This window comes from Equus przewalskii, chromosome 6 (assembly GCF_037783145.1).
Source record: "Equus przewalskii isolate Varuska chromosome 6, EquPr2, whole genome shotgun sequence".
In the NCBI taxonomy this organism is placed as follows: domain Eukaryota; kingdom Metazoa; phylum Chordata; class Mammalia; order Perissodactyla; family Equidae; genus Equus; species Equus przewalskii.
The window spans coordinates 46,159,731-46,185,866 of record NC_091836.1 but is presented as its reverse complement, the minus strand read 5'-3'; the positions used below and the strand labels follow the sequence as shown (position 1 = coordinate 46,185,866).

General features: G+C 63.4%; 1 protein-coding gene across 3 annotated transcripts in view; it reads left to right on the top strand.

Annotated features, from left to right (window-relative positions):
* Positions 1–11,218: 11,218 nt before the first annotated feature.
* Positions 11,219–26,136, top strand: part of NFIX (nuclear factor I X) — a 90,929-nt gene continuing 76,011 nt past the window's right edge. For 2 of the 3 annotated variants that reach the window (XM_070625332.1, XM_070625328.1), the window contains exon 1: positions 11,325–11,483. In XM_070625332.1, the coding sequence (XP_070481433.1) occupies positions 11,457–11,483 (27 nt within the window). In that variant the 5' untranslated portion in view covers positions 11,325–11,456. Of the gene's footprint in view, positions 11,484–26,136 lie in introns of all 3 variants that reach the window. The other variant, XM_070625338.1, reaches the window with a different exon arrangement.

Here is a 26,136-nt window from a genome sequence, read left to right as displayed (position 1 = left end):
GCTGAGCATCTCAGACAGACACACAGATGCACGTGCCCTGGAGAGACGAAGAAAGCCACTGAGGAAGACGCCGACCCGGATGGTGCACACCGGGTCAAGAGACCAGACAGGTCCCCAGAGCCCTCGCCTGCTCCTGGGGATGCCCGGCAACCCCCACCCACGGGATGGGCCATTCGTAATCGCCGAGTGCACTTATTGAGCACTCACTGTTTGCCAGGCCCTGCTACAAGCGCTCAGTGTGTGCTAACTCTGTCTTCACAGCAGCCCAATGAGTCAAGGGTTAGGGCCACCCCATTTTACAGAGAAGGAAACTGAGGCCCCAGGATGCAGAGTCACTTGATCAGGGTCGCACCGTCTGTGGCCAAGGTGGCTTTTGAGACCACGGCCATGGGGCGCCTGCCTTCAGCCTCCAGACGGGGCCACTCCCAGCTGCAGGGGACAGATGGCTCCCCCAGACCAGAGACGCAGTGACAACCCCGTCCTAGGAACCCCAGGAAACCAAGGCAGGCAGATGTCTCTTCGGGGGGAACCTGCGTGCCCCTGCCTCCCCTCCTCCCCGCCAGGTGGCATTCCACAGGAACCATAAAGGTTGGCTGGGCCCAGTTGTGTGTGTGTGTGTCTGTCCCTCCATCTGGGGCTCTCTGGGAGTCATGGCCCTGGGCCGGAGCCTGGCAGCGGGCGCCCCCCTCCTCAGCTGGCTGAGGGGCTGCAGTGGACGAGGGCGGCCTGGCTTTGGGCAGCTGGAACCAGGGCCCCAGCAGATGGGCCCGTCTGGCACAGATGCAGGGACATGTGGCGCTGTTGGGGTTGCCTCCAAATGCCCCCCGGAGCGTGGGGCGGGGGCCGGTCGCCCCCCTCAGCCCTCTTCCTGCCTCAGGAAGGAAGGCCCCAGGTGAGGGGAGCAGGAGGAGGGACCCGAGGAAACAGATGGGCCAGCGGGCGTGGGAGCCCATGACCTCTGACCCCAACAGGCCTGCACAGCGGGGTGGGAACAGGCCGGGCAGGCGGCTCCCAAGGCTCTGCTCCAAGGGCCCTGGCGGTGGGGGGGAGGGGGGGTCAGGAGGGGCCCATGGGGGGCGCGCTATCCCTCCCCTCTCCAGGGTTCTGTGCCAAACCCCAGGCAGCGTCCGAATGGGCAGCTCAGCCCTGGCACTGCGGGCACCCTCTCTCTGGCAGGCTTGCAGTGCCTGCTCCCCCCTTCAGCTGTGCCCACCTCCTGCTAGCCGGGGAGCCAGCTGGGAACCTTGGTGCCAGGGGGGCCCCCGGAGTCCCTGCCCCCTCCCGGGCAGTGCCAGCCAGCCCCCCCTGCCCCCAGGCCCAGTAATGGGTGTAATGAGTGCTGGGGGAGCGGGGGAGGGGCGGGGATGCAGGTGCCACAGGCGCTGGCACGGGGGCCGCTAATCAGGTTTGCCAGCGCCATCTGTCACCACGCGAGCATCTGGGGCTCAAGGTGACCCTGTCACCCTCAGTTACAATTATGAGTTTGGCATCTGTATTAAAGCTTGCCAGCCGGCCAGGCGGGGGAGGGCTGGGGTGGGCACGGGGGTGCTCGGCGAGCCCTGTCCCGGGGGTCCCGTTCCCAGGGGCTGCGTGGCTGCCAAGGCATGGGCTTCTCCAGGCTTGGGGGAGTTCGCGTGTGTGAGTGTGTGTGTGTGTGTGTGCGTGCGCCAGCCTCCACAATTCTGCGAGCGTGTCTGGGTGCAGGGCTGGGATTCCGGGGTTTTTGTGTGTCTCTGGGTGTGGTGGCTGTGTGTCTGAGCTTGGTGGGAAGGCGGGGGGGGCCCTCTGAGATCCTGTGGGTACAAAGATGAGCATGTGCCCACGTGCTGGGAGAGGAGCTTATGGCAGTGCCGGGTGTCTCTGGGTGATGGCGTATGTGTGTGTGTGTGTGTGTGATTGCACATGTGTCTCTGAGGGTGTGTGGTGTTCTACACTCATGGTCACAGGCTGTATGTTCGGGCGTGTGTGTGTGTAAACGCACAGGGGCAGCAGCTGGGAGAGGCTGTGTGTGGTCACTGCAGGGCCACTCCTTGGCCTGTGACCACTGATGCCTGGGATCTGACATGGGGCGCTCGAGGAAGGCAGGGGGCTGGCTCTGAGGACGGCTCTGGGCTCAGGGTTCTTGGATCTGGATTCTGGGCCCTTGCTTCTAGATTCTAGGGGACAGAATCTTTGGACTCTGGGCACTTGGGCCTGGATTTTAGATTCCAGGTCCTGAGTTCTTGGATCTAGCTTCTAGATCTTGGTATCTGGGAGTCTCGATTCTGATTCCGGGATTTGGTTCTGGATCCTGGGATATGGAGCCCAGGCTCTGAATTCTGGGTCTGGGTTCTTGCTTCCCAGCCTTGGCTTCTGGTCTCCGGGCTCTGCGTCTGGGCCTGGGCCTGTCCTCTCTGCCCTTCTAGTCAGGCTTGGCCACTGGGCAGCCAGCCAGCCCTCACCTGATGGGTGCAGAGACCACACATGGCCACCAGGGGACACCCTTAGTCCAGATTTGGGCCAAGCTGACCCAGCCATGGAAGATTTAGGGGACCATCCTGGCCTGGTTTGACGCAGCCCTTTGAGCTGGAGGGGGACCCAGCTTCACCTCCCTCCACTCCTCTCCCAACCTGGGCTGGGGATTCATGTCAAACATAGAGAACTGGACCTGGCATCTGCACAGATCCCCAGTCTGGGCCAGGGGCCAGGGTGCCGCATCCTAGGGTCAGACGTGGGGTGGAAAGCGCGTGCATGTCCATGAAGGTGTCAGTGAGTGTAGGGAAATGTGTGCAGGTGTGAGCATGCACCATGTGTCTGGGGTGGCCACATATGACAATGTTCCCATGGAGTGTGAGCCTGTGTGATGGTGTGTGGCCATGTGTGACTGGGACCACGTGCCTGGCAGGGTCCTCCTGTGATGGTGCATCTATGGGGCTGTATCTGTAACTGTGAGTGTCTCTGTCATATGGGTGTGTCTGAGTGTGACCATGACTGAGTGTCACTGACTGTCTGTGGGTGTATCTGTAGGTGTCACCGTGTCTGTGAGGGTGTCTCGGAGTGTCTGGGGCAGTGACCCCAAAGACTGGGTCCTTGTGTCAATGGTGTCTTGTCAGCGGGTGAGTGGGTGTGTAGGACAGAGGTGTGTGTCAAGCCGAGGAGGTGTGTTATCCAAAGGGGAGTGGAAGGGGACAGGGTGGGTGGGACCAGAGACCCTGGGAGCACTCCCTTCCTGGGCGTCTCTGACCCTCCCTCCGGCAAGGTCTCTCTGTGGCTGGGTCTCCTCCCATGTCTCGGCGTCTCTGACTCTGTCTGGGGGTCCTGGTCCACTGCCTCGCCGGCTTTCCAGGCACAGCGCCGGGCACAGCGGGCTCCGTGCCTATTGGCTGGCTGGTCCCGCCCCCGTGTCCCACCCCAGCTCTTCATCTCGCATCTCACTCTCGGCTCTGCCTCTCCTTGGCCCTCTCCCTCTGCCCGTCCTTCCTCCTCTGTGCATTTCTCCCCATCTCTCGGTCTCTCCCATCTCTCCGTCTCTCCCTGTCTCTTGCCTCTCCCTGTCTCTCCGGCTCTCCCCGTCTCTGCCGGCCCGGGTGGATCCGGGCGGGTCCCGGACAGCCCGGCCCGGCCCGGCCCGGCGCAGCAGCGAACAATGCCCCATTCACGCGGCCCGCCGGCGCCATGGCAACGCGCCCGCCCCGCCCTCCCCGCGCGTGCCAAGAGGATGCCATGGTTACGTCAGGCGCGTGCCCGCCCCGCGCGCCGCCGCCCCGCGCGCCAGCGGGGCCCGGGCCAGCAGGGGGCGCCCGGCCGCGCCTCTGCGGGAGTCTGGCGGGGCCGCGCTCCTTCAGGGGCCTTGGGCTGTTCAGTGCCTCAGTTTCCCCTTCTGTAAAACGTCAGGGGCCGGCACAGTGAGATCGTAGTGTGTATGTGTGTGTGCCTGCGTGTGTGTGCGTGCGTGTGAAAGAGAGAGAGGGAAGGGTGGTGGCGAAGGTGCTCCTTGGGGGTGGTTGTGTGTCTGAGTTTGCACTGAGGGTCAGCGGAAATAAATGTGCGGATGTGTGGGTCCATGTTTGTACACTTGTCTGGACGTTTTGTGAGAAGTAGTTGCTGGTAGTTTGGAAGCATGTGTGTGTATTTTCATGCCGGTGTGTGATGGAGAGTGTCCGTGTCGGTTGGGTATAAAGGTGTATCTGTGTGTTTGCGTGTTTGTGGGCCTGGTGCGTGTGTGTACGATGGTGGATGACCATGTTGTTGAGTGTGGTTGTGAGTTTGTGTGACTATTGCTTGTGTGTCTGGGGTTCTTGTTCACGAACTCCTGTGTGCTTATATGTGGAATGGGGTGTGGGTCCCGAGGCCTGCCAGAGCCTGGCAGAGCCCCCCCTAACCTGGGGGGCTTCTGGCACAGAAGGGGGTGCCCAGCTGCCAGGGACCTGTGCTCCCCACAGGTTCAGGAGAGCCCCAGCTGATGAATATGCATGAGGGGGACTGGCACCCAGAGCTGACAGCTGCGCCACCATCAGGCCCCCCCCCCCAACTGCAGCAGGGAGCGGGGAGCCAGCGTGGACCTGTTTGTCTCCACAACCTGGGGACTGGGAGGTGTCCTGGTGACTATTGTGGGGACCATGTCAGCATGCCTGGCTGCTTGTTGGGAGGGCTCAGGGGCTGTCTCAATGTTGTGACAGGCACTGGGGCCGGCGACTGTCGTGGGACAGGATGTCTTTGCAACCATGTCCCTGTCTGGGCACTGGGCTGTGGGCGTCGTGTGGCAGTGTGAGATGTGTGCCTGTCACCTGCAGCAGTGAGGCCCTGAGCATGTGTCATCAGGCTGTCTTTGAACAGTTCTACAGTGGCCGGCACCTGCTGGCTGCCTGCTCTGTGACACTGTGACAGTGAAAGTGCATTGTTCTGTTATTGGAATGACTAGTTTGGGTCAAACACGGATGGAGGGCCAGCTGTGGGCCACACCCTGGGGAGGCAGCGATCAGATCTCCTCCCCCTCCCTGTGACCAACTGGGGCAGTGACTCTGAGTGGCCACGTGGCTAGCACAGCTGCAGGGCACCAGGACAGACTATGTCAGTGTGCCTCTGCTGGTCAGTGTGACGCTGACGTTGTGTGAGGGTCACCGTGTCAGGGTAACTGTGAGGACCTGACGGACAGAGTGGCTGAAGGCGAGGGTGACCAGACTCGTTGAGGGTGTGATGGTGTGAGGGTGTATTTCTGTTTGTGACAGTGCGGCTGAGGGTGTGACAAACAGTGTTGCCGGTTGAAGGTGTGACAGTGTGGCTCTGCACGTGGTGGAAGGTGTGACAGCCTGGCTGTGTGTGACAGCATGTGTGACAGTGTGGTTGTGTGTGACAGTGTGACTGAGGATGAGACAGTGTGGCTGTGTGTGTGGCTGTGTGATTGAAGGTGTGACAGTGACACCATGTATGTGACAGTGAGTGTGTGTGATGACATGAGCCAAGGGGCTGTGACTGCCCCACCCCCACCCCAGGCTGCACAGGGAGCCCAGCTACGTTGTCACATATAGCTACACGGTCACATCCTCAGCCACGCTGTCACATACAGCCATGCTGTCATACTTTCATGCCAGAGCAAGAGCCTTCGTGGCGTGGGACTGGCAGCTGCCCAGCCTGGGGACGCACGTGGGCCTGAGACAAGGACACCTGGAGATCCCACACCAGCTGGGGCACAGCCCTGCGGCCCTGTCATCCCCCTCATCCCTGTGTCAGCTGGATTCGGGGTGCGGCCTCCAGCTGCAGCGGACAGGGGTGGGAGGGCTCCTCCAGTCTGATCCCTGGCGTGTGGCTGGGTGGCCCCTGAGGCCTGGCCGGCCTGCTCCCTGGGACGGCCGGGTGATGGCAGTACACAGAGGCTCCATTCAGGAGCCAGGCTCGCTTTCCAGGGCGGATGGGGTGGGTCTCCACTGGCTGCAAATGAAACGTTTCCCCACTCTTTCCCTTTGCTCCAGACGAGCAAGTGCCGGCCATGGGGGGCCGCGCCTCTGCCTGTCCTCGGCCCTGGCCAGCTTGCGCCGCTGGGCGCGTGTGAGCATGCTCCCGTGGGAACTTGTGTGCAGCTATGGGCTGGCCTGCATGCCCCCATTTGTGATTTGAGGCTGTTTGCCTGTGTCTTTGGGTGTTGTGTGACCAACTGTCCATGTGTGTGACCGTTCATGACCACAGGTGATCTTGTGTGTCTGTGTGTCCTCGAGTGTGTGTGATCTGTATATGTTTGTGTGACTTTGTGTGTGTTACACCTATGGATGATTTTGAGAGCATCTGTGTGTGTGACCAAATGGCTCTGCCCTGTATGAGATTTTGTGTACCTATGTGACTTCGTGTGGCCTCGTGTGTATCTCTGTAACCAGGCTCAGTGTGCGATTCTGGGAGTCCATCACTGTGCCTGGGTATGTCTGGGTGTGTCTTTCAACCCAGTGTATATCTGAGTCCTTATGGGGGTGTATGTAACGGTGAGGGTCTTTGTGTGTGACCGGGGTGCGGGGGCACTCTGTGAGGGGCTCTGGGAAGGTCTGTGAGGGATTCTGTGGGGCTGTGTGTGCATTATTCCAGAAGGGTGTGCATGACAGCATCTCCCGGTGGTCCTGTGTCTGTGCGTGATTATGCTGTTTTACATGACTCCCCAGAGCAGGAGGGTCTGCATCTCTGTGTGTGTGAGTATGCCTGTGTATGTCTTTGTGATTGTGTGTGTGTGTGATGTGGTCCTGGGGGCCTGGCCAGGTATGTCTGGGGAGCAGGCCTGGAACCCCTCAGGTTCAGACCCCACAATGGGCTCCTGGAGTGGGGGCAGTAAGCACAAGGCTAGGACCCAGGCCTGGGCACAGACCATGCCCGCCAGGCTGGGCAGGGGAGGCATTAGGGCCTCTAGGGCGTGGGGATCCCCAGTCCTGCCGGGAGGCTGAGCAGCCCTCCCCTCCTGGCAGCACCACCCCACCTTTGGTGGCCCAGGATGTGGCTGCCAGTGCCCAGATGTTTCAGCACCACCCCCCCTGCCACCCCCACCCTCCTGGCCAGGTGGTGCCATGGGCCTGGCTCCCACTCCTCCCCCCTCCCCCCACACACCTGCGTTGTAAGAACACACCTGCTGCCAGCCGCAGCCAGGTGGGCAGCCCCGGCAGGGAGGAATGTGGGGGATTCCAGCTGTGGCATTCCAGCTGTGCCCAGCCCCCTGGCAGTGCCCTCCTCCCCTGTGATTTCTGGAAGGCCAGGTGTGCCCTAAGATCCGGGCTTTGGCGGGGAGGGGAGGGTGGCCCGGTGTCCCCACGAGCAGCCCTCTGCCTCCTGTAAAAACCCTCCCAGCGGCTGCTGTGGGGGGAGCAGAGTGGATGTGTGTGCACAGAGCGCGGGTTGTGGAGGGGGGTCTGAGCACTTGGAGGGAATTCTGAGTGTGGATATGTGAGTGAACACGGGGGGAAGTGTTTCGTTTCTGTGAACATAGGTGGATGCAGTATGTGAGTGTATGAGGAAGAGAGTGTGTGTGTGCACCCAGGGAGGGTGTTGTGGCGTGAGGGAGTGTGTGAATGCAAAGACACCTGTTGCTTATGTACGGATGGAAGAATGGGTGTCATGCGCGCGTGTGTGTGTGTGAATGGAAGGATGGGTGTCCTGCGTGTGTGTGTGGATGGTGTGTGTGTGTGTGAAGGGAAGAACAGGTGTTTGTGTGTGTGTGCGCACGTGTGTCTGAATGGACGGATGGGTGTCCTGTGTGTGTGCAAATGGAAGTGAGGTCTGAATGTGTGTGTGAAGCGGGCATAAGCTGCTGGTCAAGCACAGCCCCGCTCTGGGGCCTGACGCAGGCCTGGGGGTGATGACACAGTGGGCAGACCCCAGCCCCATGGGCTAGCCTGGCTGGTGGACAGGCCTGGGAGGACAGGCCGGGGGGTGGGAGGAGGACTGAGCCCAAGTTAGGGGGCTTCTGAGCAGTGTGCCCCTTCGTGGCCATTTGCAGAGGGGCAAGGACGGTCCGCCTGGCTCTCAAGGTCTCCTCCAGTCCCCAGCTACATTAAAGGTCCCAGACACCCCAACCCCTCCACCATTTCTCCTCCCTCCCGGGACCCCTCCCACCACTCCCCCCTTGTGCCCCCCAGGGCCCGCATTGCTCCAGAGTCCCCTTCAACCAGGCCCCATAACCCCCCAAACCTATCTTCTGCCCCTTCCTTTAGCCATCCAACCTCTCCTTGGCCCCCCAAACCCTTCCTGGGCGCACATATCCCCAGCTCCATCTCCCAGACATTCCAGCCTCTCCTGGGAGGAGGCCCCCAGACCCTTTTATACCCATCCCCCATCTCTTCCTGCTCCCCTCCCCTCCCCACCCCTACCCCCTAACCTCTTTCCTGAGCCATCCAGGCCCCCAGCCCCTTGATCCCCAAACTCTTTTCCTGCCCCATCCGGCAGTCCCCTCCTGGACCCCCTCTGCCCGTTGCCCACAGAGCCCCGCCCCCTCCAGGCCTGCTTCAGCCCCTCCCCGGCCCCCTCCTCCTTGCCTCCTCCTGCGGTGTGGAGGCAGCAGTGGGCCCTGAAACTTTAAACGGTGTTAAAAGTTTCTGTTTACGAGGAGCCCTTGAATTTTTAAGGACGTATCGATTCCCTCTGCCGCGGCCTCGCCTCAGCAGTGGCTGCCGTGCATGGGGGAGGCCAGGCCGGCCGGCCGGATCCCAGGGACAGAGACCCCAGACACGGAGTGACAGACACACGTACCAGACACACCCTCAGGAGCAGAGACCCTCCCCCACACACACCTAGTCACACACCGCCACAGCCTGACATGCACAGACCCACAACCCTGAAAAGACACGGAGTCCCCTCCCTGAAAAACACAGGCACCTGTGTGCACACGCTCTGGAGCACACAGAGCTCCATCTCTGCCCCAGGACGCGGGACCACCCCACAGAGAGAAACACACTCCTAGTGACACTCGTCGACACTTTCTGCCCCACAGACCTCGATCACAGACAGCCGCACTGGGACCCTCACCCGCTCGCCCACTCAGTCACATGCACACTCCAGGGCACCCCGAGAGACCCACATCCCTGCCACACGTACACAAGCTTGTCACACACACTGACGCTTTCCGACAGAAAGACCCTCAGAGCTGACACGCACACTCTGCTGTCAGCCTGAAACACACATTCACCCGGGCGTCCCCACCGCGGGCACCTCCTGTGGGGGCCAGACCCCATCTATACCTGCCTCCCCTGAGGATGCCAGCCCTCCCAGGGCAGGGTCTTTTGTCTCATTCCCCACTATGTTTCCGTCGCTGGGCACAGGGCCCCTCAGACGCTCACCCTCTCTGACTAGCAGATACCCCCACATCACTGCCACACAACACTGGGCCACACGGAGACTCCTGGATGTCGGCTGACCTGCGTTCATTTCCCCCAGACCCACCCAGAGGTACCCAGACAGCCGAAGACATGGCTCCAGCCCCCCGCCTCAGTGATGTAATGCGACCAGGAGCACACCCCCTCAGGGACATTTTCACACACACACACTCACACTCACTTTCATGCCTGCTTGCAGGGACCCAATGGGTACAGCTGTGGCAGCCCCCGAACAGCCAGCCCTGCACACGCACACACACACACACGTACACACACACCCCTGGGCACCTCTAACAGACAATGCATAGCTGAGAATTGCCACAGTCTCTTGGCCCGGGAGGGCAACAAGGTGCTGGCTGTACCTGGCAGCAGAAGGGAGCTTTGTCCTGGCAGGAGCTGCCTGGGGGCTTGGGCACCGCCTCCCCACCCACCCCAGGGGTCACCCAAGGGCTGCCCCTGCCACACGCCAGCGTCCCCCGTACCAACCCCGCCCCCACGCCTGTCTGCTCTGGAAATGGGGGGTCAGGGTCCTGCATGAGGGGCTGGAGCCTCATTGGGGGGTATGGACGTGGACCTGAGGCCTTGATGCTCACTTCTGTCCCCGTGGGCCTGGCTGTGTGGCCCCTGCTAGATCTGCGTATGTGCATGATCAAGGCCAAGTACATGTGTGTGTGCGCGTGCACTGTGGGGGAGGGCGTTCGAGGGCCGGGGTGGGGAGGGTGTGTGCTATCACCCCATGTGTGGCTGGGTGATTCTCAGAGGAGGACTGCTCCTTGACTGGGTATCAGGACCGTTGGTCAGTGTGCCCGAGGACATCTGGACATCAGGTGTGTGATGTGTGTGCCCGTGTGCTGTGTCATCGTCACTGCCAATGTCACTTTGTATCAGCGACACTTTGTATCTCTTTGTATCAGGGTCAGTGTGCTCCCTGTGTTGTTTGGCATGTATGTCCAGGTGTCTGCTGGTGCGTGTGTGTCTGACAGTATGTTAGTGCATCTCCCTTTTATCTGTGTCATTCTGTGCGCCTGGGTGTGTCCTCTGTATTGCCACAACTGCCAAGATGTTTTGGTGCATCTTTGTGTGTTGTGTGTGCACTTGGATGTCTGAATCATACAGGAGTTGTGGGTCTGGAGTGGGTCTGGAGTGTGTCAGGGTGTGGTTGTGTGGTCATGCCTGTGTCAGTGAATCTGTACGTGTCAGCATGCATGGTGTGTGTATGTCTTGGTGTGTATCAGTGCATGTCTGTGTGAGGCCTGTGTTGGCGTGTGTCCGCCTGGATCAGGGTGTCTGAGCACGGTTCGTTGTTGGAATGCGTGTGCGCGGCTATCGTCATGTGATGGCGGGCCGTGTGCATGGCTGTGTGGGTCGTGGCTTGCATTCCTGTCTTGCTGTGTGCGTGTGTCAGTGCGTGTCCGTGGGTCGTGTGCCACGGCGTGTCTCTGCCATGTGCGCGTAGGTGTCTGCGTGTGCTTTGTTGTTGTGGAACGTGTGGCAATGCGTTCTGTACGTGACATGGGTGGCGGGTCCGAGCTCGGCTGCGTGTCAGCGTGTGTCTGCAGTGGAACGCGGGCCAGCACGTGTCGGGGTGGCCGTGTCGGGGTGCGCCCCCGCGCGCGTGTGCATGCGTGCGTGCATGTGTGTGTGTGTGCATGCGTGCGTGCATGTGTGTGTGTGTGCGCGCGCGGCCGCGCTCCCCCGCCCCGCCCGCCCCTCCCCGCGCCCCTCCTCCCGCCGCGCGCCCGCCCGCTCCCTCTCCCCGGAGTGCGCCGCTTCCAAACTTTGTCTAAACTTTCACTTTCACAGCGCGGCGGCGGCGGCGGCGGCGGCGGCGGGCGAGGGGGACCGGCCAGCGGCGGCGGCATGGAGTAGACGCGCGGCGGCGGCGGCGGCGGCGGACGCGAGAGGCAGCGGCGAGCGCGGCGGCGGCGGCGGACGCGGCGGCCCCGGAGCCGGCGGGGCCGAGCCTGCGAGCGGCGAGCGCGGAGCGGCGCCGGGCCGAGCGCGGGGCCGCGGGGCCGGCGGGCGCAGCGCGGCGGAGGCCGGAGGAGCCGAGCCGGAGCCCGAGCCCGAGCGCGGCCGCCGCCTGCCGGGCCTCCCCTCGCCGCGGCCGGCCGCCGCGCTCCCGCCGGGCGCCCAGCTATGTACTCCCCGTACTGCCTCACCCAGGTACCGGCCGCCGCCCCCGCGCGACCGACCGGGGAGGGAGCGGGCCAGGAGGCCGGCCGGCGGGCGGGCGCGCGGGCGGGCGGAGGGGCGCGCGGCGGCCGGGGGAGTGAGCCCGCAGGCGGCCGAGGGGTGCAAGCCGTGCCTCGGGGAGCCCGGGCACGCGTGCGGCCGTCACCGTGCGCGTGCGACCCTGGCCTCCGGGCGGACTCCCGTTGGGGGCTCCGGGGTGGCCGGCTGCGTGCGTGGCGCTGCCCCTGGAGCTTGTGAGTGTGAGTGTGTGTGTGTGTGTGCGCGCGCGCGCGCTCGAATGGGGTGCGGTGGGCAGCGGGACTCCCGCCAACCTGTGGGCGACCGTGGTGTACCCCCGGGCGGCGTGGCCGCTGGTAGTGTTTGCGGGGGTGACAAAGTGGCAAGGGGTGGTCCCGAGGGCGCCGAGCGGGGACGGGGTCCCGCGGCGCTCCCTGGGGCGGGCACAGCGGTTCCCGAGGGTGGCAGCGGCCGGCGTGCGTGGCGGCGGCCCCTGCGTGCGGCCGGGGTGCCCGGGGCGGGCCGAGCGGCCCGGGCGTCTCCCCAAAGTCTTTGTTCAGGCCTCACATGGGAGCGGGGCTAAGAAAATGGCGGGGCTCCCAAATTTCGGAGGGGCAGGGGAGGGGAGGGAGGGACGGGCGCGCTGCCAGCCCGGGCCGCGCCTCTCCACCGACCCTGGACGCCGCCGCCGCGGCCCCCCCCAAACTTTCCTCGGCGCAAACTTTCCGGCCCCAGCGACCCCGGCTGCCGCGCGGAGAACCGGGCGGCCGGGGGAATCCCGTCCCGCCGCCCGGAGGCGGGAGGGGAGGGAGGCAGCCGTGGGCGCCGCCGGCCGGGCTGCGGCCACGCCGTCGGGTCGGCCGCGGGCACGACAGCGCCGACCTTGGCGCGCTGCGAGAGCGCGTCCCGCCTCCAGCGAAGTTCTCGGCGCGGCGCTCAGCGGCGGCAAAGGCCCTGGGATGCCTGCCCTGCCACCCCACCCAAGCCGAGCGGGGGGCCCTCAGGCTCCAAGAGGTTGCAAGAGCTGCCCAGTGTCCCACAGCCGCCCTGGCGGTCCTGCTTGCAGGGCCAGGCCATGGCTGGCAACACAGACTCTGCAGAGGGGACACCTGGGGACTGCCCGGCCCTGCCTGCCAGCGGGGCCTGCATGTGTGAGGGGTGTCCCTACGCCAGGCCATGGGTCCTAATTGTCCCTTCTGCTGGTCTGAGCCTTGGCAGCCTTGGGTCAAAGGTGCTCACATCTGGCAGTGGGAGTCCAGGTGAATATGGCTGCTGCGCGGTGTGGTGTGGCGAGGGGCAAGAGGGTATGTTGGGGATGTGTGTCAGCCGTGGCCACGCTACACTGTTGTATCCACAGATGCGAGTGTGTGTGTGAGTCAGTCTCCGGGTCTGCATGTGACCCCTGTGGGTCGGCTGGGGGCAGGCCTGCGTGGCATGGACATATGTGTGGCCCAGGGAGCGGGTTTTCCTGTACAGAAGCGGGTGTGAGCGTGTGCTGGTGAAGTGTAAATGCACACATATGTGTCACAGTGTGCATGCAGGTGTGAACAGGCACTCTGGCCACTGCGGCAGTGTGGGGACCCCCACATCTGCTCCTCTGACTGGTCGGCCACCGAATCTTGGGCCCTGCACAACGACCCTGTCCATCTAGCTGGGGCTGAGCCGCGGCCACCTTTGGGGCCACACTCGGCTGGCATGTGTGGCTGGCCTTTGGAGCCTGGTGGGACCAAGACCCCAGACTCGACTGCCCTTTGCCCACCAACCTCCAGCTCAGCTCCCTGGCCTGCCCCTTGAGGCCTGGGTGAGACTCTGGCCCCTCAGATGTCACAGCACCCCAGGAGAGGAAATGCCAGCTGAGCCACTGGTGACAAGACTAGGAAGGGGCTGGGGTAGCCCAGACTCAGAGCAATGGCCAGGGCTTGACTCTGCGACAGTGGAGGAGGGAGCGAGGGCTCAGGTCCGTGTCGCAGGTCTGAGTGTCCCAGGGCGGCTGGGGAGGGGAGCGGGCACGGTCTCGCTGGGCTGCACCCCTCAGCTCTGGTGGGCAGCTGCTGTCGGCTGGTCAGCAGGGTCTGGCCTGCCCCTCTCCACAGCCACATCTCTCGGATCGGGCGTCTCTGGTCTTACAAATCCTTCTGCTTCCACAGTTCGCCCTGCAAGTCTGGCTTTTTCTCTGTCTGCGTCTCTATCTCTGGCTTGCTCTGCTCCTTTTCCATTTCTCTCTGTTTCTGTCCTTCTGAACCTCTGGCTATCTCTGTCTCTCCCTGCCTCTGCCTCCGGTTCTGGCCCCATCTCTGCTCCCCCCCCCCCCCCCCCCCCCGCATCTCGGACTCTCTCTGTCTCTCTGGCCTCCCTGTCTCTCTCTCTTGCTCTCTCTCTCTCCCTTTTCTTTTTTTCAAACCAGAATTGGCTTCGATTTTAAAGTCAATAAATGATTGAGCAGGAACGAGCTTGGAGCAGCGGGGCCCTGGCGGGGAAAGGCTCTGTGGGCGAGGGGGAAGGGCGGGGGGAAATCTCCTTCTGGAAAAAGCATCGAAATCCAGGGCCGCTGGGCGGGGCGCTTGCTGGCCTGCTGGAGCCCACTGCAGCCACGGGCCTGAGTCCTCGGCGGAGGGGAGGGGGCGGATGGATGGGACCCTCCCCCCCAACAAACAGACGCAGACCAGAGTGTGGACACACGTACGCCACTGCTGTCAAGATGGGGACATAAAGGATGTGCTCACACCAATGACCAGATACACGGCCATTGACGAACCTACGGACGCGGGAAACCGTGGACCTGTCTTCCCTCCCCCACCAACACACACACACAACTCCCCCCTCCCCAGATGGGATGTGTATATCGACATGGGCTCACGGAGATGCAGCGATACCCATAGTTGCTCACGCAGACCCAAGGACACACACCTTTACACAAGGCGCCATGCTGCTGGCTCACCTGGGCATGTACACAGACACGCACACGCCCTCAGCACGCGTGTTTGCCGACATTCGCGGCCACACGGCAGCACAATGTCCGTGCACGCTTGTTTTTGTGTGGCCACTCACACAATCCTTCCAGGGGAGGGGGATGGGCTGGGGCCTCCCTGATGTGCCCCCAGCTCTCTGCCTGGTCACTGTGGCCAGCTCTCTGTCCCTGTGAAGCTGCACTCCCCATCCCGGCACCAGCGTGGGACCCCCTCTTTATGGCCGCTTTCCCTCTGGCCCTGCCCCGCCTGTCTCATGCCCACGGCTGGGGCGGGAGTGTGCATGGGCAGGAGCTGGCATGGGGGAGGTCGTGCGTGGCTTGGGCTCCATGACATGTTTTGATGCTGGGCTGGGCCGAGCTTGGGGCTGAGGGCTTTGCTGGGTTAATGTGGGGGGCAGGGTGCTCCCCTCTCTGTGGGGGCTGGAACAGGAGGTCTTGGCCCAACCGGGAGCGTCTTGTGTGGCCTCGGGCTCCCGGTTGGAGGCCGTGGGAGCAGAGGTTGAGAGCTGGACTTTGCCACAGGACAGCGCAGGGTTGGAGCTCTGGGCCCTCTGCATCTTCTCATCCCCCGAAATCCAGATGGGGTTTTCCTGGTCTGGAGAATGGCGCCTGCCTCTTGGGCCGTGAGTAGGGTCAGGGCAGAGCTGGCACCTGGATGTGCTTGAGAAACAGAATGACCTGTTGTCATCTTGGATATCATCATTAGGCCGCCGCTAGGCCCTCTCAAGTCTGCTTCACAAGGCTGCTTCAGTGGGGTGGAAGGCGGGGTCGAGCACCTCCCAACCATAGCAGTCCAAGTGGACTGCCTGGAGGAGGAAGCAAGAGAAGGGTTTGGAAGGAGGGAGGCCAGCTCATGGCTCAGCTCTTTTCCCTCAGATGGGGTCCGTAAGCCAAGCAGAAGGCAGCAGGTGTTCAAGGCAGGGGTAAATGATGGTGGGGGGCAGAGGGCAGGAGGGGAGAGACAAGGCCTGCGCTGCTCTGGGGGGATCAGATACTCTTCTTGGGGACTCTGGCTGACCCGGCCCTTTCCCTGATCTTGAACCCTGACTGTGACCAGGCACACTTTGGGGCTGGGCTCTGGGGCCTCGTGCTGGAGTGTGCAGGAGTGTTCGTGCACATGGATGCGAGTGGGGCAAAGATCCTGGAGATGGGGTGGGTCCCCTTGGGGGCTTTGAGGGTGTCCACACGGCTCCAGAGCTGTTTCTGCATCTGCAGCTGGGTGTTGTCACCTGGGCCCACCATATGTGGGACCCTGTGTGGGCCCTTGGCAGGGTCAAGAGGGCATCCCGGCTGCGTGCAGTGGGTGAGGTGCAGCCATGGCTGCTGGCGAAATCCCCCCGGTGGTCAGTGTCTGACCGCTGGCCTCCGTGTCCAACCTGCTTGGAGCCTGGCCTTTTTTACTGCTTGGTCCCAGTGCTCTGTTCTAAAAGCTTGAATTTGGGCATCTTGAACCTTCCTCCATCTGGACCAGGAGAGGCAGAGGAGGCCTGACACCTGTGATTGCCTCCAGCACAGCGCCGAGGACGAGGACAGGGCTCCTGCCCCCGCCAGCTGGGGTGGGGAAAAGGGGCGTCTTCGCTTTCCTGCCCCCAAAGCCCCGGCTTTGGAGGCCAGGGGGCTGGCGGATAGCTGTGAGCAGCTACCTGGGTTCTCCTCGATCCGCGTGTCTTCACCGGCATGCTAACCCTTAGAGCCACCATTTTCCCGAGGAGGGCCGTGTGGCTGCGCGCGTCTGGTTGGGGTCCCTTTCCAAGTGTCCTTGTGTCTGCGTGTCCGTCACTGGGTGCTGCCTGCCCGTGTCTCCGAGGGTCACCCCAAACTGCATCTCTGTATATTTTGGTGACGGTGGGGTCGGTGGTGTGTGTCATCGTGTGTGTCGGGCGGCCTGTTGTCGTCTTTGTGTCATGTTGCCACTGTGGTGTGTCATTGTACAGCCCATTGTATCCTGGGGGTGTCTGACTGTCATGGAAGGAGTGTATTGTGTGCCTTACCGTGCGTGTCACTCTGTCCGTGTCGACCTGTGTCAGCGTACATGTCAGTGCGGGTGTCCACGGGTATCGCCCCCATGGCATTGCATCCTAGGCTTGTCCCCATGACCATCGATGTGTGTCTCCCCACACGGGTCCCCTCCCTGGCCTCCTTCGGCCTCTCGGCACGGTGTGAAATGCCGGCTATGGCAGCCAGGCTAGCAGCTGGGGGCAGGCCGGCCTCTCCGTGGCCTCCCCTGAGGTCGGGCGGCCGTGGTGGCCCTGCTGTGGGCCCCGCCCATGCCCCTGGCCCGGCATGGACAGAAGCCCGTTGTGTGGCGAGGTGCGAGTGTGTGTTTGGGCCGCCCACAGGCCTCCTCTGTCTGCCCGGCGTGCATTGATCTTGGCTCCTGCCTGTGTCCGTCCTGGCCTGGCCAGCTGGGGTGTCCGGCTGTCTCCGTGGGCCTGAGTCCACCGCCCCGCGGCCAGGCCTGCCCTGGGTTCCACACCCCCACGTCACCCGCTGTCCCTCCGAGGCTGCGAGAGCGCGGATTTGGAAACTGAGGCCCCCCTGCTTTCCCCCTCTCTCTCTCTCCTTCCTCCCTCTCCTCCCCTCCTCCCGCTCCCTCTCTCCCTCTCTCTCTCCTCCTGCCAAACGCGTCTTGGCTCCGTCTGAATATCTCTCCTCCTCGATTTTTGGCTCCAGCTCTGGGTGCGTTCACTAAAAGAAGAAGGGCTAGCTCCCCCTCCCCGCCCCCCCCACCTCCCCCTCCCGAGGAGCCCCTCCGAGGGCGGGAGTGGCGGCGAGCTGGGCCTGGCCCCGAGCGGGCCTGGCCGGGGGCACGGGCCTGGTGGGCGAGGGGGCTGGCTGGCCTCGGCCTGGCAGCCTGAAGGGGGCAGCGGCCCGGGTGATGGCGCTGCCCGGTGGGCGGGCGGGTGGGGAGGGGTCGGGGGCACAGAGCTGGGGTGTCTGGCTTCTGGTGGGGCTGGCAGGCCTCTTCGAGGCGCAGCTGTGCCCAGAACTCTGAGCTGCGTTTGCCACCACTACCGATGTGGCTGCGCCAGCCAGGGAGGGGGAGGCGGGCACCGGGCACTGCGGCTCTCCGGAGCCAATCGGAAGCCGGGGTTGCACTGGGAGCTCTCCCCCCACTGGGCCGCACCCAGAGGGGAGCTGGGGGTGGTGGCCAGCAGTGGGCAGGGGCAGTGCCACCGCCACCGACGAGGACACTGCCCCCTTGGCTGGAAGCTCAGTGCCAGCCTTCCTGGCACGGATCAGGCTGGGGTGGGGGTCTGTCCCCACCTGAATCCGCCGCAGCCAAGGCGAAGGAAGGGGCAGCTCAGAGGCGCCCCCACCGCCTTGGCCTCAGGAGGCGGCTCTCGGTCCAGTCCGGGGCATCCAGGAGCTGAGGGTGGGGGCTAGACCATCCCGGAGGGTCGCTCCAAACATGGGCCTCAGTGGGATCATCTCAGGGGTTTATTCCGGGCCCATCTCACACCAAGTCACACACTCATACTGGCCCACGCAGCACACAGTCACGCTGTCACACAGGCGTGGCACACCTCCCCAGACCAGGCACACACAGACACAGGCGTCCGCACACAAAGGGGCTCGCCTTCACGCCTGGACATGTCGGCGAGCAGGTACCCGTGCAGGGATGCACACGTGGGCACAGATCCATGGCACACACGGCTGCACAGAAACACACCAGGAGACACACAGCATGGACCCACGTGTTGCCACTGTCAAACATGCAGGGGTACACAGACCTGCAGACACACACACACAGCCACACTGTCACACCCCCCGGAATGCACACGAGTGTTGATCCACCCCATCACCATCAGACACATGGGAGCACACGCACGCAGTAACATGCCTCAGACACGCCATGACACACATGCTTGGCCATGTCTGGAAACATATGTGGTCGTCACACTTGGAGGGGGGTTGCCACTGACACCCAGTGGGTGGAGGCCAGGGGTGCTGCCCAGCACCCCACAGTGCCCAGGACGCCCCACCACAGAGCAAGATGGAGCCCCAGTGTCGACAGTGCTCAAGTGGAGACACTCAGCCTCACATCTCATCAGACACACACAGTCATGCACACATGGGCGCAGTGGACCCCTGACCCGTTACACGTTTGCACACTTGCACAGAGGCCGGCTGACAGTGTCTCACACACAGTCTTGCTCACCAGGACCTGCGTGTTATCATAAATGCACCCCCCCCACAAGCCCACGCACAATCAGCGTGGCATGCACACAGCCGCGTGTTGCCCCTGCACCTGGGGACAAGGTCACATCCACACACGCTTCGGCGCCGGGCTGTGCCTGGCCCTGTCCGAGCTGCAGATTGAGGCCCCGATGGCCCGGATGGAACTAGGAGCTCTGGTCCCGGCACTGGTTTGGTGACGCTGGAGGGACAAGGCCGGGAGGCCGCACACCCACCCCTTCCAGGACACCCGGTCGGCTGGCAGGCCCGGCGCTGAGGGCCCACTCTCGCTGTCCGCTCTGGCGTGTGGAGACGGCGGGCTGGAGGCGAGGCTGCTTCTGAGCCTCGGCTCTGGGTCTGGGGAGAGAGGCCGCCAGCAGAATCGGGCAGGAGCAGGCTGTTGTAGGATGACAAAGAAATGAGTGCTTGTCCTAGAGACCACAGTGATGGAGAAAGTGCTGATCCTCGCGGTGTCGTACCCCGTGTGAGCGCCTCTCCGGCTTGTCCCCCTGAGTCCTTCCACGTGAGGCAGGCGTGACAGGGGCTGGCTGTGCCTGGGCGCACAGTACTGTGCGTGTCTGACGGTATATTAGGGCACGGTTTCTCCACTTTGGTACTGCTGGCATTTGGGACATTTGGACGTTGTTAGGAGAGTGGGGCCTCTGAGCCAACTTCCTGGGTTTGACTTCTGGCTCTGCTGCTCACAAGCTGTGTGACCTTGGGCAAGTCACTCAACCTCTCTGCGCCTCAATTTCCTCTCACAGGGTTGTGGTAAGGATCAGAGGAGTTGGTTCATAGAAAGTGCTTTAAAACGGTGCTTAATGTGAAGTAAGGGCTTGATTTTATAAATGCAAAAGTGAGACTCCAAGAAGAGGCAGCTAGTGCCAGGGGCAAGGGCTAGGAAGTGGTGGAGCTGAGCTTCTTCTCTGATTGCCACCACCCTAAATCCTACTCCTGGGACAGAATTGCACCTTATTCTCTGGCCTTCACCAGATTTCAGAGTGGGCCTACAGACCCCCACATCCCATTGGAAGTGCACCCCAGCTGTCGGCCCTTGAACCCCCCTTACCACTCTGACCTCCGGATCTTCTTCCATCCAGGATTCAGAATGGGAGTGGAAGGTCATCTCACCTCCTCTGCCCTCCTGCTGGCCATGCTTGCCGTCACCTCGGCAGGGCCCAACGCCCTCTCTCCCACACCTTGCTGGGCACCTAGCTGGAGCCGGCATGCTGGGGATACAGCTGGGGGCTTGTGCATTCCTTTGACAAATATTTACCGAGCACCTCCTGGGTGCCAGGCCCTGTTCTAGGCCCCGGGGGCTCGGCAGGGAGCAGAATCGCGGAGGTGCCAGCCCAGGTGGGAGGGCAGACAGTGAGCCTGGGGAACAAGGGAGTGCCCAGTACTTGAGACAGCGATAGTGTCCAAGAGGCCCACTCTCAGCTCAGCGTCGCTCTGCCAGAACCCGAGTGTGGCCTCGAAGGCCTTTTCCTTCTCAAAGGGGGCGGTCTGGAGGTCAAGGGTAGTGGCTTAGCGCAGCCGCCCCCACCAACTGCCTGGAATGCGTGGCCTATTGTTGTTGCCTGAGGTCATCCATTATCTGTACTTGTGGACACACCGTATGCTGCCCGCTGGGACCTGGGGACAAGATGGCCGGGGCTTCTCCTGTACAAAACTGGGCCTCGATGGGCACCGGGCGTTCTCACCCTGGTCGCTCTGAGCCGGGGGGTGGGGCGGGGGCAGCTGGTGGCCCGGAGTGGCACTTCCACCTGGGCCCCTCGATTTAGCTCCCCCGGGGCGGGCCCAGCTTATTTTTACCCCAGCCCGTCACCCTGGCAGTGCCAGGCCAGGCCATCTTTGTAGGGTCTTGGGGACCTGCCCACAGCTTGAGGGGACCTGGCTTTGTCTGCTGGACCCCCGAGTCCCACTGGGCCCCCCTCTCCACCCTCCAAGCTCCAGGTGTGAGGGCTCTGGGCTGGTGCTGGTGGGGTCGGTGCTGCCGGCTGGCAACCACCGTGCCCAGCCTGGTGGCATTTGGTTTGGCGCCTTGCCTTCCCGCCACCCCCACCCCATGCCTGGGCAGAGCCGAGCGGCTGCTGCTGCCAGTCTCCATTTCGAAGCTTGGGGTGGGGGTGGGGGAGCGCAGGGCGTCTCCGGGCCCCCTGCCTGTCCCATGCCACCTGGGGCTTGTCCCCCACGCCTGCTCCCTGGAAGGGCCCAGGCTGCCTTTCCACTGCCCCTCTGCAGCCCCAAGCTCAGAGGATGCCTGCCCGCCTTCCATCTTCCCTGCTCACTTCCTCCCTCTCGCTGTAATGGCTCACCATTTTTGGCATCTCCTCCCCCTCCCCCTCCCCTGGGCACCAACCTCACTTCCAAACCCGCCATCACTGGCTCTCTGGCCCTCTCTGCTGCCTGGGGCTGGGACCCGGCGGCACAGGAGAGTTTTGGGGGCTGGGCATGTGGGCACCCGGGGCTTTCTGGGGGCCTGTGTGTGTGTCTGGAGGGGGACGCATGCTCCAAGCTAGCTCGTGCAACCCGCCCTGAGGCTGGCAGAGAGGGGCTGCATGGAGGGGGGAAAGGAAGAAAGTGTGGCTCCTCCATTCCTGGTTGGTCCAAGGCCTAGTGGCAGCCTCTGGGCATTTCTGCCCAAGCCCAGGGCCTGGACTGGCAAAAGGAAGGCTCCATCTATGGGGGGCCCCGAACCCTCCACCCCCAAGATTCCCGCTCCCCTCCCCAGAGCCAGCGGGGGAACCCAAGCCCCACGTTGGGTACTTCTGCCCCCAGAGGGGCAAAGGGACTTCGGAGGAACCGGTTTGCTGCCCCCCCAGCCCGCTGCCCGCGCCTCTCAGCACTAAACAAAGTTTGCTAAGTAACTTCAAATGTTATTTGAGGACGGCCTGGCCTCAACCCAAGGCGGCCCTGTGGAAACTTGTTTTTCGCTGCCTGCCCAGGCTACAAGTATCAAAGACACACTTTCGGGGGGGTGGGGGTGCATCGACGCCTCTCCCCACCTTGTGGCAGGGCTGGCCCCGAACGGACACACAGACTCACACAGGCCTGCACCCACAGAGGGACACATGCTTCATGCCGTGGCTTGCACACCAGATGCATGACAGCAGCGGACCACAGCTCACGCCATAACACATGCAACACACACACTGACACGCCAAGGAGCAGGGTGGGGGGGGGAGGGCGGGGTTCACCGCGTGCTGCCCCGAGCCCACGGGCCCCAGGATTTCTCCAGCTGGTGAGGATTCTGGAAGCCAGGAGTCTTGTATACTCAGGCCTCTTGGGCCTGAGCGGGTGCTTGGATGGGTCCCCTTGTCTGTCTCAGCCTCAGTTTCCCCAACCATACAGGAAATTGGTGGGTGGGGTGGTGGAAGCAGCGGAATCCCACCCTGATTAGGAGGGCGTCTGAGTTGGAATCGTCGATGGAGAAGTGAGGCTGTAAAAGCGGGGTCTGAGCTGGGGCCTGGCACATGAGCCGTGCTCCCGCGTGTCTGATGGCGTTTCTGCCCATCCTGACCCCGCAGACCTGAGGTGTGTCCACCGTGACTGGAGGTCCCCACCCCAAGCTGCTCTGGGCTCCCCAGGTCCCAGGGAACTCTCTGGTTTTTTCGCCTTCTCCCTCCATTTCTCTCTTCGTTTTCTGGATCCTTCCCCAGATCCCTCCTTCTCTAGGTCTCCAGGCCCTGCAGTGACCTGGAGCTCAGGGAAAGTGTGGGAAACAGGCTCCGGGTGTGTGTCCTTCACTGAAGCCAGCCAGGCCTGGGGACCTCCATGCCCTAAGGTCCCTGACAAGCTTCCTGGGGTCCCCCAAACCAAGGCAAGAAGCTGGGGGGGTGGGCACCTGAGCTGACACAGTGGGCGAAGGGGAGGCTCATCATAGGGTCCCTCTGACCTGTCACCTCCCGAGGTTTGCAAGCAGGTGGGATCCTGATGGATGCAATGGAAAGGCCAAAGCCCGAGGGCACACTGGATGACGCCCCCCCCAGTCCCTGAAAGCCCCCATCTCACTGTCAGCCAGACCCTCACAGAAGTAGGTGTGTGGGGGTCCCCCGGTCCAGCCCCACACACCGCCTCATCGCCACTCACAGTCGGTACCCGCAACACCCCGCCACCCGCAGTCTGTCGCGCAGTGACAGCCTGTCACAGGCACCGCCGCACACCGGCACAATCTGTCGTCCACGCACAGTCTCACACACAACCTGTCACACACACGCACACACACACAGCGGCACAGTCGCACACACAGCCAGCCTCACGCGATCACACCAGGCGTCACAGCTTGTCACAGCCATAGACTCCTGACAATAAAAATAACAGCTACCAGATCCAGAGCAATTATGCAGCGGGCAGCAGGCGGGCGCGTGCACGTGACCTCCTGTAACCCTCCCAGCAGAGGCAGGGATTAGTAACCTGTTACACAGATGAAGAAACAGAGGCCACAAGGTCAAGCGCCAAGGTGATGGGGCTAGAAGTGGGGTAGCAGGAATTACTCAGCCAGGCCCCCAGGGGCAAGCAAAACTCAAGCAGGTCACCCTGCTTCCCAGCCCACTCCTGTCCAGCCGAGCCTGCCCTCCTGGCCCTCACCGTGGGAGTTCCTGTCCCATGCCCCAGATGGGGAAACTGAGGTTATAAGCAGCCCAGCCAAGAGACAGGGGAAGGAGCCTGCTGGCCCCTTCCTTAAGGGGGCTCAAACTGCTGCCCCTGGCTGAGGGAGGCTGAGCCATGCCCTCCACCCCAAATGCTGCTTGGCTCTCTCTGGCCTGCTGAGGCTGCAGTCTTGGGCCCTGTGGGATTCTGTGTGTAGGCGCCCTTGGCTGGGGCCAGGATTCTGGAACACAGAGTAGTCCTGGGTCTTCAAAACCTCTGTCCCTGTCCACGTGGGGGAGTGGCAGCCGTGGGCTCCCAGGCAAGTCCCTCAGCCCAAGCCAGGCCCTGGAGCCTCAGGCTGTCCTGGGCTCTCCGCATTCCAGGGGCTTCCTCCTTCTACTCCTCTGCAGCCCGCTTTCTCTGCTTTTCCCTTCTTTGTTCCACCCCCGCCCGCTCCCCGGGGCTTCCCCCATTAGAGCTGCCCCGGCCAAAACCAACAAGACTCCAACGACATCCAGCCGAGGCCCGCCGGGGGGCCGGCTCTGCCCCCTGGCCCGCTTAGGGGCCAGATCCGGGCTCGGCTGGGCCACGACAGCGGCTCGGGCGCACGTGGCCACTCCTAGGGCGCGCGCAAAGCACAGGCGCACACCCCTGTGCTGCGGCCCGGACGGGGGCTACCGGACGCAGGCACGCCGGCCCAGGTCCGACATCCGCGCTCGGCACTCGGATGCGCGCACTCACATAGGCACGCTCCTGCACAGCCGCGCGGAGAGGGATCTCAAGCAGGCCCTCGCCCCGCGCCCCCGACGGGAATCCCAGGCGTCGCCAGTTTGTATGCACACCCAGACCGGACACCCCAATGGGAATGCCGAGCACACATGTGCATAAACACGCCCTTGTCCAGATGGGGGTGCTCAACACACGCACGCACTCTCTTGAGCTCGGACCCGGTTTCCGTCCCAGCACAGGTGGCTGCCCTGCCCCCCAGGGGGTCCGGGACTCAGGCGGATCAGTGAGCCCGCAGGAGCCGCCCGTGCCCATGCACGTGCGTGGCTCCAGGCTCACGCGGGCACGCACCTCCCCAGCCTGCACACGCGTGTGTTTCACGTGAGCCGCACACCTGCCAGGCCGCCCAGGGCACCTGGCTCCAAAGCCGCATTCAGGTTGTTGGGGGAGGAGACTGGGAAGCGGAGGCCTAATTCCCGTCGCCCCCATTTCTCTTAGAACATCCGCCTCCCCAAATGTCCCTGGGGCGCAGGTGAGACGCCCGAGAACTGCTGCCCAGTGGCGCCCCTGCATGTGCTATATTTATATTGGAAATGTGTACCTTTATATATAGTTTTTATCCGTAAGAACCTCCCCCTATTCCCGCTCCACGTTTGTACGTGGAGTTTACCACCCCCACTCGGCTTCGTCCCAAACCTGCAAACCCATTTCGCCAAGCAGGGACGTGAGGCGAGCGGGAGCAGCCTTCCCCCTTCTCGCAGTGGACGCCCCACGTTCTTAAAGTCCGGGCCACACCGCCGAATCCCGCAGCCCTCCCCGAAACACAATCGCGGGGGTGGGTGCTGGCGGCGAGACGTAGCTTTTCGGTGTGTGTTTGCTGTTGCTGCTTAAATTAATCCTGAGTGACGGCCCGCAATTCCTCTCACAAAGAGGCCATTTAATGCCCCTCCTCGGGCGAAACTTCCATTTGCCCCCCTGAGTCCAGCTTGGCAGCTCAGGCCGTGCGCTAAGCAGCCCTCCTGGACAGGGCGTGGAGGCGGCTTCACTGTGCTCCCCGTGGACCTCAGGAGCGAGCGTGGGTGGCTTTTGGAGGGGTGGCAGAGGTCTTAAAATAGAAGCGCATGCTGAGCGCAGGTGGGGGTGTCCCAGGATCCCCTAGGTGGCCCCACTGCCCAACCAGAGCGCCTTGACACCCCAACTGGGTGAAGAAAGTTAGATGGTCTTCTGCGCCTTCTCCAGCCCCCGCCCCGGGGGAGGCTCTAAGCCGCCCCAACGTCGCCCTGAAGCCCCCTAGTCCGCGTGTGCATCACTTCGTGTGCCCGTGCAAACGCAGGAAGAGACGTGCGCCCGTGCAGGTGTACTAGCCCCAGCGTACGCTCCTCGCCAGGTGCCCGCCGCCTACGGGCTCCTTTCACTGTCGCCTCCGGGGGGCTCTTTCTGCGCGTGCCATTTTCCCGACCCACTGCAATTGTCTCACGCGGTGGGGGGTGGGCATGGGGGAGTGGGGGTCGTGGGGGGGGCCTCCCCTGGGCTCAGGCAGGGGCAGGGCTGTGTGCTTTCTACTCTGCAGAACATCGATGCTGACCGGCGCTGTCACCTGCACCGCGCACCACGGGGTGGGAAGGGACAGCAGAACCCTCGACGGTGCATACCCCCGGGGCCCTAGAGCGCTGCCCGCCGCCAGTGAGTGGGCCATGTGCAAAGTCAGGCGTGCGCATGCGCGGAGGCGAAAAGGCGGGAAGCCGCGCGTCGACGCCAGGATGCGGGGAGCGCTTGGGCGGGATCGTCCCCCGGGTCAAGCGAGGAGCGAGCATCACCGGCCCCTGGGGCGGGTGAGGGGAAGCTCAGAAGGGGCGTGATGGAGCTCGGCCCGAGACGAGGCCGGGGGGGTGGGGCCCAAATGCTGCTGCCCTAGGCGCCGCGGGGGCATTGTGCAGGCGGGCGCCGTATCCCCCCTCCCCCCCCGCCCCGTCCAGCGACCCTACAGGCCGGGTCTGGAGGTCGAGGGCCGGCCGCCTCGCGTTCTGGGGCGCTGGCCATTGGCAGCGTCGAAGGCCGCCGCCAGCAGGGGCTCCAGCGGCGGTCTGGGGCTCGGCTGCCCCTGCCTCAGTTTCCCTCCTGTGCCCGTCCTGCTGCCCAGCGTGGGTGGCGCGCGCGCTG